This window comes from Lethenteron reissneri, chromosome 14 (genome assembly GCF_015708825.2).
Source record: "Lethenteron reissneri isolate LAM-NWPU_2019-01 chromosome 14, ASM1570882v1, whole genome shotgun sequence".
Taxonomy (NCBI): Eukaryota; Metazoa; Chordata; class Hyperoartia; order Petromyzontiformes; family Petromyzontidae; genus Lethenteron; species Lethenteron reissneri.
The window spans coordinates 1,245,394-1,259,785 of NC_083792.1; the positions used below are offsets into that span (position 1 = coordinate 1,245,394).

Sequence of the window (14,392 nt, forward strand, 5' to 3'; positions counted from 1 at the left end):
TAGGGGAGGCCCAGGACCGGTTGAGATAATCGTCACTGGTGTTGGCCGTGGTATACAGAAGATTGTGGGTTCGATCTTGACCCTGACGCCTGTATATTTGGAGTTTGCATGGTCTCCTCATGGTCGTGTGGATTTTTTTCTAGGTCCTCCAGGTTTTTCCCTCCACATTTATAAACAAGCATTTAGAGTATTTGGCTGCCTTACGTTTCCACATTATAAGCCACTTTGTTGAGCAATCATTTGTGGCCAGGTCGCTTCTGAAAAAGAGCTCTATAGCTCGGTGGGCCTTACCTGGTAAAATAAAAAATAGTTTAGTTTAGTAAAGCCTGTGCCTGCGTGTCCTGCATGCGCAGATGGTGATGCCGGGGGATGCTGCGGAAATGCTGGAGTTCCAGGAGAAGGCGATGGGTGACTCTCACTTCGTGCTGGAGCTCACACTGCCCAACCTCAACGTGATGCTGCCCAGCAAAGCATTCTACGAGCGCCTCTACAACCGGTAGAGACGACACAGCGCGTGGCTCAGCGGAGGATACAACGCAACAAGACAGACACTCCCCCTATCGTAGATGTGCACATGTGCCCGCGTGTCGTGTGTCGGGGTGCCCGTGTGTCTATGTGTCCCTGTGCCATGTGGCCACATGTCCGTGTGCCTGTGTCTCCCTGTGCACATGTACACATGTGCCCGGGTGTCGGTCATGGGCACAGGGCAGTAGGCAAGGCTACGTTGGCTGGATCATGTAGCCCGTATGCCCAGCCATCGCATGCCCTAACAGCTTTTGTTTGGCCAGATAGAGGAGGCTAAACGGGCGTGGCACGGGCTAGAGAAGAGATGGACTGATATGAAGGATATGGAGGACGTGGAGCTGAGTGGACTTGTCATTGACTGGTACCAGTGATGTCAAGATCAGCCTCTGTGGAGGAGGTTTGTGAAGGACGCTACTGGGCAGTTGGAGGCAGTCGCCCTCCAACAACAACTGAGGGGGCAGAGGAGCCACCCTCCCAACAATGAGAGGAGTGCCAGGCGGTTAAAACACAGCATGTTGGTACAGTAGGGGGCACAGGTGGTGTATCTACTATTCATCTCAGTCAACCCATAGCAACTTGTATTTGTCCCGTGACCTCCTGCAACACTTCATGTGGCCTCAAAGTGCACATAGCCCGGCACAAGCGCCGCGGTGATGTCACCGCCACTTAATTGCGAATGACGGCGGTTGTCATCGTCGTCGTTTTTGTTGTTGTGTCTGTCGCCAGCATCAACAACAACCTGCTGCTGTGGGAGCCGGCGGCGCCGCTGCCGTTGGAGACTGTGGAGAGCGCGGTGCTGGGCCCCGGCGGGGGTGGCCCGCCAGGCCTGTCAGTGGCGAGCCAGCTCATCAGCTCCTCCTTCAATCACGACGCGTTCCTGCTCTGCAAGTCGGGCATGCACGACGGTACCCGCCCTGTCCACGGCCCCAGCGCTAGGGTCACGTTAACACTGTGGCACTGCCCCTAGCCCAGATCTAAACACTCGTGTGGCAGTAGCCCAACTTACGTCTCTCCCCCTTTTACATCGTCTCGCAAATACGCAGTCGCTTTATTTACTTCTTTAAATGGTTTTATTGGCGACAGTGGTAATAACTATACGCTGATCGCCATTGGACGGAGAACAGAAACTCCGTGAAAGGCAACTTCGAATTCGAGTGCGGCGGGACCGTGCTTAGGTAATTGGACTCGCTGCCCCAGCCAAGTAGGGGACCACGCGCAGGGACATGAGGATTATTTACAAGGGGAGGGAGAAGGGGAACGGGGAAAGGTAACATAGTGAGGGAAGTCCAAGGGTGCGCCGTCGTCACTTTATTTTTAACACCACTGCCTGATTTGCATCGTCCTCAACCCCACACTTCCATCGCTGACACCATCATCCTCCGTTCTTTCTCCTATCCGTCGCATCTCAGCCTTCGCCTCCAACCTACCCTCTTACACGAACTAATTAGCGTCGCGCATGTACTGGAGAGCTTCTGACCTGGCAGAGTCCCCTCACGTGCCTGCCGCGTTCCTCACACAGGTGACTCGGAGTCGGGCTCCGAGGACGACGATGACCTGGGGGGGTTTATGGGGGGGGGCGATGCCATGTGGCGTCACCCGCGACGGAGGAGAGCGGGCGGCATGGGTGGCCTGGGCCTCGCGGACGCCGGCGGAGCAGTGGGACCAGGAGGAGGTGGAGGAGGCGGTTGCGGTGGTCGTCGCAAGCAGAGTTTATTCTCCATGCTCGTCAACATCGGCCGCGGGCGCGTCACGGCGCACACCGCCACCAAGGCGAGCGTGCGTGTGTGTATGTAGATAGGTTCGTGTGTCTGCGTGCGAGGGTGTGCGCGTGTCTTTGTGTTCGAATGAGAATGTGTGCGTGTTAGAGTCTGGATAAGCATGTTAATCTTTGTGTGTGTGCTTATTTTTTGTGTCTTGTGTGCACCTGTGTGGCTGGCAAAAACAACCTCCCACCTTCTCGGTGGTTGCCAATTCACAACACTGGCGTGCTGTGAGCAATCCCTTGGGGGGGGGGGGGGGGAAGCTGATACTAATTGGCTGTTACCCTCATGGCATGCTTGCAGCAGCCACAGTGGCCAATGACGACTCTGAACGGGTGTGAGAGGGGCAGGTGACTCCTCTACCTTCAACTAAATCGCGATAAAAACACGAAGAGCTCAAACTCGGCTTGTTCTGCAGGCAACATTAGGAAACCACTGCACCTTGCCATGTGGAATGTTTGAACAGGGGAGAGGCTGCCAATCCTTTGTCAGGAGCTGGACCAGTACCACCTTGACCTCTGTGGAATACAGGAGGTCCAGTGGGCTGGTTCTCACTCCAATCACCATGAAGGGTGGACTCTACTCCACTTGGGGTGGAAAACTGCTAAACAACAGGGAGTTGCTCTTCTTCTGAACAAAGTAATGAAGGGGGCGTGGGAGCATGGCGGCGAGGTGTGGGAAGCTGTGAGTGCCAGGCTGCTGTGAGATCGCCTCCCCATCAACGGGATGCGGGCACCACGGTGGTCAACATGACCATCAGTGGAGGGATGCAGACAAGGCTAATGAGTCAGATGCCTTCTATGTGTGTGTGTATATATAGCAGTAGTGTCACTGTTATCGCGCTGTGCTACGAACCCAGTAACCAGAGTTCAATTCCCGCTCACGGCCAACACCAGTGATGGTTATCTGAACCAGTCCTGGGCCTCCCCTTGGTCGTCTCAGCCTCAATGAGTACCTAGTGCGGTGTGAAACATCCCCACTCGGGAGATACAGGCGGCCGGGCGTGGTGCTGGCCACCCACCCCCTGGTGTGCCTTGCCGGCCTTCATAGGTGCTTGCTAACAGCACTTGCCCCAACAGTCTGTTATAGGCTATATGGGGGATCTTTTTTAGTGCGTATGTGTATTTAGTGTGTGTATAGTGTGCGTGTGTATATATAGTGTGTATACCGTATTTTCCTATATATAACCCGCGGAGTATACCACTTTTTACAAACAAAACAAGACCATGCGTGGTATATGGAGGTGCGGGCTATTCCAAAAATATTTTACACGTGTGACATGTCATAACTCATGGTAGGACTATCCACTATGCAACACTTACCTTTGACTAAAGCACTGCTGAATAAACCACTCACACTAAAATTGTACATGTTATCACGTTTTAAATGATTCGAATTGTTTGTACAATGAAACGACAATGTTTGAAGTGGGCGGGAGAGCTGCTGAGGCATTCTTTCCTGCCTCAGCAGCTCTCCCGCTATATTTTTCACCTGATGATGATTGCTTGTGTTGCGATCGAAACGTCGTGATATTGTTATTATTTTTATATCTACGTGGCTTTACCGAAAGACCAAAAGAATATATAGTGTTTTTGTGTGTATATATAGTATATATAGTGTGCGTATATAATGTTGTTGTATATTGTTTGTGCGCTGCGTTTCCCCCAGGACGAGGAAGGCCGTGTGGCGTGTGGCCGGCACGGCGAGGTGAGCGTGGACGTGGAGGGCACCAGCGTGTTCAGCGTGGTGCAGCATGCCGGCCGGCCCGACTTGCGCTACGTGTGCATGCAGGCCAACCGCGTGGGCCTGCATCACCGTGGTACTTCCGCCCCCTCTTCTCGCCTCGTCCACCCGCTCCCCTCGCTCACCCCCGGGGCTCGTGCCGGTCGTCGGGAGCAGCGCTAGACTCACGGTCGTAAGGTCACGAGGTCGGAGCACGGTCGGGGGGCGACTTTGTCCTGCAGACCTCTGCGGTTGTTAAAATGATGACCGTAAAATTAATCTTTGACAGCTGTGAAGTGAGTGCGTGGGTTGACACATGAACACGTGTGAATGATTCTTGTCCTCCTCTCAATACCAGATGCTGAGAGAGATTGGTGCATGCTTTTATTTCATCGAGACTTGATTATAGTAATACCCTGTTTAGTCGTGCAACTGGGAATGTTTTAAATCGGTTGCAGCTTGTGCAAAACTCTGCTGTCCGGGGATTTGTATGGAGTGAGGAAATGTGAGCACATCACACCTACTCCTCGTTCCCTGCCTTGGCTTCCAGTCAAATACAAAATTTAATTTTAAGATGTTGTCCTGGCCTCCAAGGTCTTGAAAGAGTTCAGCTCCATTATATCTCGGTGATCTGCTGAAACCGTATACTCCTGTCCGGTAACTTTGATTCACCAAATCTGGGCACCTGAGTGTACCAAGGACAAATCTGCGTTCAGTGGGTGATGATAGGGTGTTCTGTAGTCAGGTGCTTCGTTTGTGGAATGTCTGGCCCCAGTTCATTATGGACGCTCCGTCAGTCGAGGTTTTTAGGGCTCGTCTGAAAACACGTTTATTTTCTCTTGTGTACCCGTCTGTGTCGGGTTGTTTCCTTGTCGTTTTAATGTTAAGGGTTTTTACTGGGATTGTGTAGTAAGGCGCCGTGAGTTGTGTGAATGGCACTATACTTAACTGAGTTTTACTTCATATTCGAGCTTGGGGCACCTCTACAGCAAAGGGGCATTTGGAACCTGCAATTAGAATTCCCTGACTTGTAGCCAACATCCATAATTGGAGATAAATATATATTTTATTTAAATAACTACATTTATGCTTCCAAATTGTCCGGATAAAATATTACAGATAATTAAATATGACAGCGCCCTTTTAGGATTTGGCCACATAGTGATCTAGCCACGTGTTTTGTTGTAAGATCCTCCGCATGTAGCGAGCACATTATCATTGTTTCAGCTCACTGGTAAGTTGAGGAATATTTCTCACAACCAAATTGACAGATGGGGTACAAATTTTCACTTGAAACTGCGTCACGCGTCTTCAGGTAGAAAATAGGAAGTCAGTGTTGGCTGCGATAACTTCCATATTTCCCGTACCCCCCCTCCCAGCCAGCGTAGAGAATACCCAGAACCCCCCTCGCGGCAGAATGGAAGCCGCCCCACGCTCCCCACCTCCAGGCATGGAGCAGACCATCTACCGCTCAGAGGAGGGGGTGTTGGGGCGCGCCACAGGACCGGTGGGCACTGGCGGTGACTCTCTGAACATGCTGGCCCTGGCCATCAAGATCAGCGCTGACCCCAATATGGAGAAGCTGAAGGTGTGAGTCGTGTGCACTCGCATGCGAGCACACACCTGCAGCACACTGATGCCACAAACAAACACAGGTATCCCCCGTGTCGCCTTAACAGACTTTTCGGGCAAGTGCTGTTAGCAGCGGCTTTTCAGATGCGCTTCTGCGGCCTTCTGGAATGCTCTTCCCACCGAGAATAGGAAGCCACAGGAGCTATGCACTTTCAAATAATCTAGATAAAAAATATATTTTTAGAACTGCTTTTTGTGTTTAGTTTGTTTTCCACCTCCGATTAGCACGGTTGGTTACGTACGGTGCGAAAGAAGTTCCACATAAGTGCATATGAAGGCCGGCATCACCACGCCAGTGGCGATGTTTACACACTACACCAGGTAGTCACTTGAGGCTGAGTCGACCTAGGGAGAGGCCCAGGTCTGGTTCAGGTAATTGTCACTTGTGGCCGGATGTTAAAACACCGAATAGATACCTATCGCAAGGCATCAAGTCTGCATGTGTTCAACATCTTAACACCTGTTTTATTGCCACAAAGGGTAAAGCCTATTCTTATTTTGTTCATAATTTTTTACACTTGCAGCACACACATACATTTGGCACACACGCACATACGTACATACACACATGAACCATTTGGTTCGTGAGCACCTAATACAAATGGCATGACACACTCATGATGATTGCTGGTTGTGATGGTGAAGGTAATGATTTTGATAATGATGAGATGAATCATATTAATGGTAGTCATGATGACGTTCGTGATGATGGTGTTGATGATGTTAATGGTGGTGATGATGACGGCGTATGCAGGAGTTCTTGGTAGCCGTGGGGCTGCGTGGAGCCACTCTGCGCTACCGTCCGTCGCTCGCCGGGCAGAGCTGGCACGAGCAGGTGGAGTCACTTGCACGCGGAGGCACAGACACAGAGATGGACGCAGACGGTGATAATGATTTACTGATGTTGATTTGTGTTTCTGATAAAGCACCCTGCGACGTGCCAGGGTGGCTTAGAGCGCATTACATCTGACACCTCATCTCAAATGTTTAAAAGGGTTACCCCCAGCACCTGGCCTGCAAACGGGGCAAAATCTGGCAGTAGGACGATGATCGCTGCTATGTGTAATCCCAATTGAGTAAATTCCGGACGATTCTTTACTTACAAATTTGGTCCCTAGTGCTGGTTCAGAATCCCTTCCTCTTGTGAATGCATCAGGGGATCTTTAACGCCCACTGTGAAGCAGACGGCACATCGTATTATCGTGGTTATTACACCCCGATTATTATTACACCCGTGATAACCACCTGAAATAACCGTGGACGACCGCTGGATTTGAACCGTGAACGTCTGCATCAAGAGGGGGTGGGTGGCCAGCACCACGGCCGACCGCCTTTGTCTCCCCAGTGACGATGTTTACACACCGCACCAGTCACTTATTTGTGGCTGAGTCAACCTAGGGGAAGCCCAGGACCAGTTCAGATAATCGTCACTGGTGTTGGTCGTGAGCGTGAATCGAACTCGGGTCACCTGGTTTGTGCTGCCCGCTACACTACCGCTCCACTCTATACTGACACACAGACACGCATGCACAGACATGCACCCTCGCACCCATACACAGGTACAGCGCAGCGAGTCTCGCGCGTTGCCCAATGTCTCGACACCAACGTGGCAGTCGGTCACTGTGGCGAGGTTTTCGTGGCCGCTCGGTCCCCAACGCCCGCCGGGCCGGGGCGGTGCGAGCGGATAGCGCCGCTGCCTCCGCGGCCCCCCGCAGCTCGCGTGCCGCTCCCCACCGGGCGACTCGAGCGGGCGCTGTGCCACGCGCGGTGCAGGTGCTGGACTTCCTGGACGTGCGGGACGAGACGGTGCTGGGCTACTCGGCACCCGACGTCATCACGGTGCTGCACGCGCACCTGTGGAGCTGCGCCGTGGACTACAGGTGGAGATGCACCTAACCTTTGAGTGTGTGTGCGTGTGTGCCTGAGCATGTGTGTGTCTGCGTGTGTGCATGTGGGGAGCGATAGTGTAGAGGGAAGCGCACGGTGCTATGAACCCGGCGACCTGAGTTCGATTCCTGTTCACGGCCAATACCAGCGACGATTATTTGAGCCCGTCCTGGTGTCTGCCCTAAGTCGACTCAAATGAGTATCTGGTGCCGTGCGTAAAATCATCGCCACTGAGGAGCCAAAGACGGCCAGGAGTGGTGCTCGTCACCCACCCCCTCGTGTACAATGCCGGCCTTCATAGATTCTCGCTAACAGCACCTGTCCCTACAGTCTGTTAAGGCGACACGGGGGATCTCTGTCTTTTTTTGTATACAATTAATGCAAACAGTAGGGGGCGGTAGGGGAGTGGTTGGCACATTCATCTATGAACCCGGCGACTTGTGTTTGATTTCCAATCATTGGGAAATATGAGTGGCAAGCGATATTTGAACTGAACCTGGGCCTAACCTAGGTCATCTCAGCCAAAATGAGTATCTGCTGCGGTGCTTGTCCCACTGTTTTGTACAGCAGTTTGAAGTCGAGTTGCATGTGGGTGCTGTCTGTAGACCCACATAGCCATGTGGTTGTATTGTTTGTTTATTGATTTGTCTTTCCCTACACAGGCCCCAGTACCTTCCTCTCCGGGCGATGATCACGGCTGAGACGTTTAGCGTTTCCAGCAACATCATCGTCGACACATCTACCTCGTTACTACGGTAAACCTGTTAAGATCTGTCTTCCCCTCCCCGCTCTGTCCTCCTGCCTCGTGTGCCCTGTCACTACGTGTCACAATGCGTCACAGCGCGTCACAACTTCCCGCTCGCTCACTTCGTTGCTCAACGCGACGTCAAGCGGCTCCCAGCGTGCACCACCGCATGTTGCAAAGCATCCGGGGCCATGGCATTCCTTCCACATCAATGGAGGAGCGGGGGGGGACTCCAGTGTGGTTAACATCTCGGAGGCGAGATGTTAGCTACCTCGCCTGGTATAGGGAGAGCATGGGTATGATCCCGACCCTGTTGCTTGTAAAATTTGGAATTTGTATGTTTTCCTCATCGTCACTTGGATTTTTTCCAGGTCGTTTGGTTTTTTCCTTCCACGTTTAAAAACGTGCTTTTAGAGTGTTTGGTCCCAATAAATTTCCACGTGATAAGCCACTTCATTGAGCTTCCATTTGTGGCCAGGTCACTTCTCAAAAGAGGTAAGCAGCTCGGTGGGTGTTACCTGGTAAAATAAAAATGTGTTATAGTTTTAGTGTCTATCTTATCGTTAAAAAACTTGAAACTTGTGTTGGACATCTCGCATACAAAAATAATACCAGCTGTGCGATGGATAGCAGTGTCCTTTAGCGAGTGAACGAAACCTAATGAGAGGTGTCCGGTACCGTGGGGCCCATATGGGCGTTGGTCTTGACAGGTTCATCATCGACGACTCGGCGCTCTACCTCTCGGAAAAGATCAACGCCTCCTCCGTGGACCTCCGAAAAAGTAAGCGGAGAAGCAGAGATGGCAACGGCAGCAGCACGCGGAACCAGGGGCTCGTAACGGTGGCCATCACAGCTCTCGTAGACTCTTAACACGGCGAGTGCCGCACACTTGTAATGTTAACGCTGTGCGCCTCTCTTGGAGAAGATAGCCACAGCGAGGTGGCCGGGTGGCTCCCTCAGCTCATAATGGCCCTGTTAGTGCCGCTGCTTCAACGTTGCTTTTTGTGTTGGCTACGTGCGGTGCGAAAGAAGTTCAACATACTTTGCTGAGCTCCTGGCTCTAAAATAAATTCATTTCATTTGTTCCTGCGGTGTCTCTTCGTCCGACGAAGGGTTGTTTTTGTTGGCAACTCTCAAGAGCGAGAGGCGTAACGTCACACACCATAAATTCGCGGACTTTACCGTCCACTTGCTCTGGCAGCGCCGGCAGCGCTGGAGTGCGAGCGGCGTAAACGAGCGGACGCCCCTTGTCTTGTGTCTCAGACTACGTGTGCGTGCTGGACATGGGCCTCCTGGAGCTCCAGATCACCACCAGAAGCCCCTCCAAGGACTCCACCACCATGGTTTGTGTGTGCAGTCACGGGGATCCCCCGAGTTCCCCCGAGGTTCTACAAGTTACGTCACCCAAGGACGCCTGTGGCATTTCCAAAGTGACGTACTCTGATACCCAAATCTTTTTGCGATGGAATGTGTTTTACGTTTCTTTGGGTTGCGATGGTTTTCACTCTGAACCTGCAATCCAGAGGTCGCCGGTTCCATATCCTGGATAAGTTTATTAAATTTACCTTGGCCTCCGTTCACCTATCAGTGTAAATGGATACACTCCAGTTAGTCGCAAGTTGCGTGTGCTGGGGTAAATTGTGTGCACTTTCGCCTTTTCCAAGACATTTGGCCAGCATCGAAGAGTAGGCCAAAAATACCATCTTGAGGGTATTTGTATCTGTATATTATAGTGTGCGCATGTGTACATGTATGTGCTTGCATGCATAGTGATTATTGCGCTGCGCTACGAACCCGGCGACCCGAGGTCAATTTCGCTCACGGTTAACCTCTCTGACAAGTAGTTCAACCGGTCCCCTAGGTTGACTCAGCCTTTAATATTAGTACTTGGGGGCAGCGTGCAAACAATACCAATGGGAAGGCAAGGTGGCGGCCAGGCGTGGTTTTAGCGACACCTCACCCATCGTGTGCCGTACCAGCCTTCATAGGTGCTCGCTGACGACAGCACTTGCTCCTACAGTCTGTTAAGGCTACATGGGGGGGATCTTTGTCATTGGGCATGGGTTTTTCCGGTCTTAATAGGTGCTCTTTAATAGCACTTGTATGGCGGCTGTGTGTCTGTGTGTGCGGGGGCTGGTTTCTAAAACACAGCCAGGCTGTTGAGGCTACATGTGGTGTCTTTGTCGTTGGTCCTGTATGTGCGTGTGCAGACGCAGCCCAAGTTCGAGCTGTGCTGCTCCAACGACATCATCCACGTGCGCACGTGCGCCGACTCGTGCGCCGCTCTCATGAGGCTCATCCAGTATTTCGCCGGCGACGGGGACCTCGCCCCCCCACAGCGGCTGGAAGACCCCTCCGACCGGGCCCCCTCAAGTGTGCGTGTGTGCGTGCGTGTGGTGGCGCAGCGGTTTAGCGCCACTGCGCCACGGGCCCGGTGGCCCAAGTTCGATTCCCGCTCACTACCAACACCAGTGACAACTATCTGAACCGGTCCTGGGCTTCCCCGAGGTTGACTCAGCCTGAAATGAGTACCTGGTGCAGTGTGTAAACATTAGCACGGGGGAGACAAAGGCGGTCGGGCACAGTGTTGGCCACCCACCCCCTCGTGTGCTGTGCAGGCTTTCATTGGTGCTCACTAACATCACTTGCCCCAACAGTCTATTACAGGCTATACGGGGCGGGGTCTTTGTCATCAGGCATGGGTTTTCCCGGTCTTAATAGGTGCTCGTTAACAACACTTGTATGGCGACTATATGTCTGTGTGTGCAAGGACTGATTTCTGGAACACCTTCGCTGGATTGAAACGTGATTGCTGGCTTGCCTACAATCCACCGTGGGTTTAGCCAGGCTGGATGCTCGAGAGACCTTAGTCAATGTACCATCTGAGGGATCCTCCAGCAGGCGAGGATGTGGTGGCTGGGTCATGTAGTTCGCATGTGCCGTTCTTGTTTAAGGGGTTAAACACACCGAGGGTGCTCTAGGGGAAGCTACGCAAGCATGGCACGGGCTCGGAAAGAGACAGCCAGGTGCATTACAGGAGGACCTGGAGCTGAGTGGACTTGCTGATGGACTTGCTCGCGAAAGTTGCTACTGTCAGCAGTTGTCCTTCAGCAACAACATGAGGCTTCGTAACAATGCTCACAACATCTTGACTTAAAGCTTTCGTGACTGCAGGAATTCATATTCTTTGGGTCTTTTGGTAAAGTCACGTAGATAAAAAAAAATAACAATAAAATAATAAAAATGAAAATAAAGTTAATAAAAAATAATACAAATATCACAACGTTTCGATCGCAACACAAGCAATCGTCATCAGGAGAAAAAAGAGGGGGAAAGCTGCTGAGGCAGGCTGTTTTAAAGGTTTGAACTAGACAATTTAGACAAGACTCTCTTTAAATTACACTTAACATTGACAGAAAAAATGTCTACATCTGATTGGGAACATGTAGACAACATGACAGCCTCAATGTCAGCTAAATGCAAAGATAACCTGATTTCCAAGTTCAGTCGTCTTTACAAAAAGAAGCCAGATTCACACATTAAAAAGTTAGACGTTGACAAGATTGTTATCAATCAGAGTAACAGTCCAATTTCCGACGGCCGAAAACCGGTTTCTTGCTAAAGGGTTGAACTTCGCAATCATCCCTAAACACATCCCACTTGATGATATTATTACCCAGGTCGACGTTGCCCTTAAGGGTTTGGGACACATTCCTGCAGTCATGGCAAGATCAGAAATCGCTGCAAGCCTCAAAAATGCTAAGACACCTATTAGCAACATCAGTAAGGATGAGCGCTTTAAGCTTTCTCAATTCAAAAAGAGAGATGACATCGTCATCCTCTCAGCCGACAAGGGCAATGCCACTCTCATCATGGATAAAACCACATACAGTAACACAATTCAGGACCTATTTAATGATGGTAGCTATACCAAAATCAATAGAGATCCCACCAACCGCCTGGTTATGAAAACCAACAATATCACTGATTCGACATCTTTAATCGAACCAACCAAGCGGTTTTCCTTTAAACCCTCTGCTGCTAGACCACCCAGATTGTATGGATTACCAAAAATTCATAAAGAAGGTACACCCCTTCGTCCTATTGTCTCCACCATTGATTCTCCCACCTACAAACTGGCCCTATTTCTGTCTGAGACCTTACAACCATTCACTGGTAAGACCACCGCAGCTGTACTTAGCTCATGTGGTATCATTAACTAAGGACATCTCACCATCTCCAGGTGATTTGCTCGTAAGTTTCGATGTAGTATATTTGTTTACCAAAATTACTGTGCCTGACACCATTGCAATCATTGAAGATTTGGTCCAACAAGGACTGAATGCTAATGTACCAGCCCTGGTTAGACACTGCCTCACCAACACTTGCTTCACCTGGAATGGAACATTCTACAAACAAGTTGCAGGTACCCAAATGGGTTCTGCCTTATCTCAAGTTGTAGCCACTGTTTTCATGGAAAATGTTGAGACAGATGCCATCCAGGCATCCACTGTACGTCCGTCCTTGTGGAAGAGGTACGGAGATGACACGTTCGTCATCTGGCCACATGGCCTACCAGCTCTGAACCAATTCCTCAACCACATCAATTCCATACACCCAGCCATCAAATTCACCATGGAGGTGGAAAAGAATGGCAAGTTACCATTCTTGGATGTTTTAATCTACCTAAAACCTGACTCCCACCACCATCCATCCGAGAAGAATTCTCTCATCAAAACTCTACACCATAGAGCTCGATGTATTTCCAACCACCACCTAGCCAGTGAACTGGAACATGTACACCAAGCCCTCCAGATGATTGGATATTCAGACTACACAATCCGTAAAGCTATCACCCCAACCGTTGGGAAAGAACCATCTGAGGACCCAATCAAAACCATCACCTTGCCATACATAGCAGTGGTCATCAAAAATATTTCCAAATTCATAAGCAAACACAAGATCCAGGTTCGATTTAACACAGTGCACAACATTCGTGGTCTGACATGCAATAGCCTAGCGTCGACAAACTAAGCTTTGCCTGCGGCAGTAGTTATATTGGGGAAACTAAGCGACACGTCTCGGACCGTGTTCGTGAACATAAGGCAGATCTGAAACACGGTAGGACCAATACCTCAGCTGTGGCTGGTCATTGTTTTAATGCGGTGGGCTCACACGAAATTGATTTCTCCAAGATGAAGGTACTCTGCAAACCCACTGGCTATCAAAGATTCGTTCATGAAGCCATCCAGATATATAGACACAGACAATTTCAACCGAGAAGATGGGTACAAATTGAGCAATCATTGGAAGGACGTTATTAACCAATTTTAGTCATAACTGCTAACACCTTCCGATGTTAGCAGTTATTTTCGAATCTATGATTTTACATTAACAGGTTCACACTAACACAGCCGCCGTTGCTTGTGTCCTCGAGGTGGCGGCGTCTCTGCGATCTTACATTGACATGTTAATCTCTCACAATACAATGGCCACCTCCACACCCTCGTCGTTGAGGTAGCTCTCCGATCTTACATTTACATGCAAATTTCTCACTTTAACATCACTAGCCCTGCCAACTTTGTTTTTGACCCTTAGGCTACTCCCATTTCAAACCTTTAAAACAGCCTACCTCAGCAGGTTTCCCCCTCTTTTTTTCCTGATGACAATTGCTTGTGTTGTGATCAAAACGTCGTGATATTTTTATTATTTTGTATTCACTTTATTTTTATTTATTTTCAATCTACGTGACTTTACCGAAAGACCCAAAGAAAATGCTCATAACAGGCTGTCAGGTCAGTATGGTAGAAACCAATGCCTGGTGTCTGCGGGTCTCCGTGTCCGCGTGTGTGCGCACCTGGCGCTTGCGTGTGCAGCTGGACAGCCAAAGCCCTGTCGCAGCTCCATGCGCCGCTGCGCCTGATCCTGATCGATCGTCTCTCAGTGACCTCATGGTCGATGCCATGGAGGAGTCGGAGCCAGCAGGGTCTCCCCCCAACGTCCACACAAATGGTGTGCAACCGTGTGTTTAACTTGTCACATTTGTCACTACCTTGTAACAGAATAATATAAAGTTGGCCAGCGCTTCTCAAACTCTGGGTCATGGGGTTGCAAAACGTAT

At 50.5% G+C, this 14,392-nt stretch overlaps 1 protein-coding gene across 2 annotated transcripts in view; it reads left to right on the forward strand.

Moving 5' to 3' along the window:
• Positions 1-14,392, forward strand: part of ATG2B (autophagy related 2B) — a 70,843-nt gene that overhangs the window by 33,861 nt on the left and 22,590 nt on the right. For both annotated transcript variants that reach the window (XM_061551226.1, XM_061551227.1), the window contains exons 18-29: positions 354-496; positions 1,252-1,430; positions 2,045-2,295; positions 3,954-4,104; positions 5,387-5,595; positions 6,394-6,474; positions 7,413-7,519; positions 8,189-8,281; positions 8,982-9,052; positions 9,535-9,614; positions 10,482-10,646; positions 14,148-14,283. In XM_061551226.1, the coding sequence (XP_061407210.1) occupies positions 354-496; positions 1,252-1,430; positions 2,045-2,295; positions 3,954-4,104; positions 5,387-5,595; positions 6,394-6,474; positions 7,413-7,519; positions 8,189-8,281; positions 8,982-9,052; positions 9,535-9,614; positions 10,482-10,646; positions 14,148-14,283 (1,666 nt within the window). The remainder of the gene's footprint in view (positions 1-353; positions 497-1,251; positions 1,431-2,044; positions 2,296-3,953; positions 4,105-5,386; positions 5,596-6,393; positions 6,475-7,412; positions 7,520-8,188; positions 8,282-8,981; positions 9,053-9,534; positions 9,615-10,481; positions 10,647-14,147; positions 14,284-14,392) is intronic.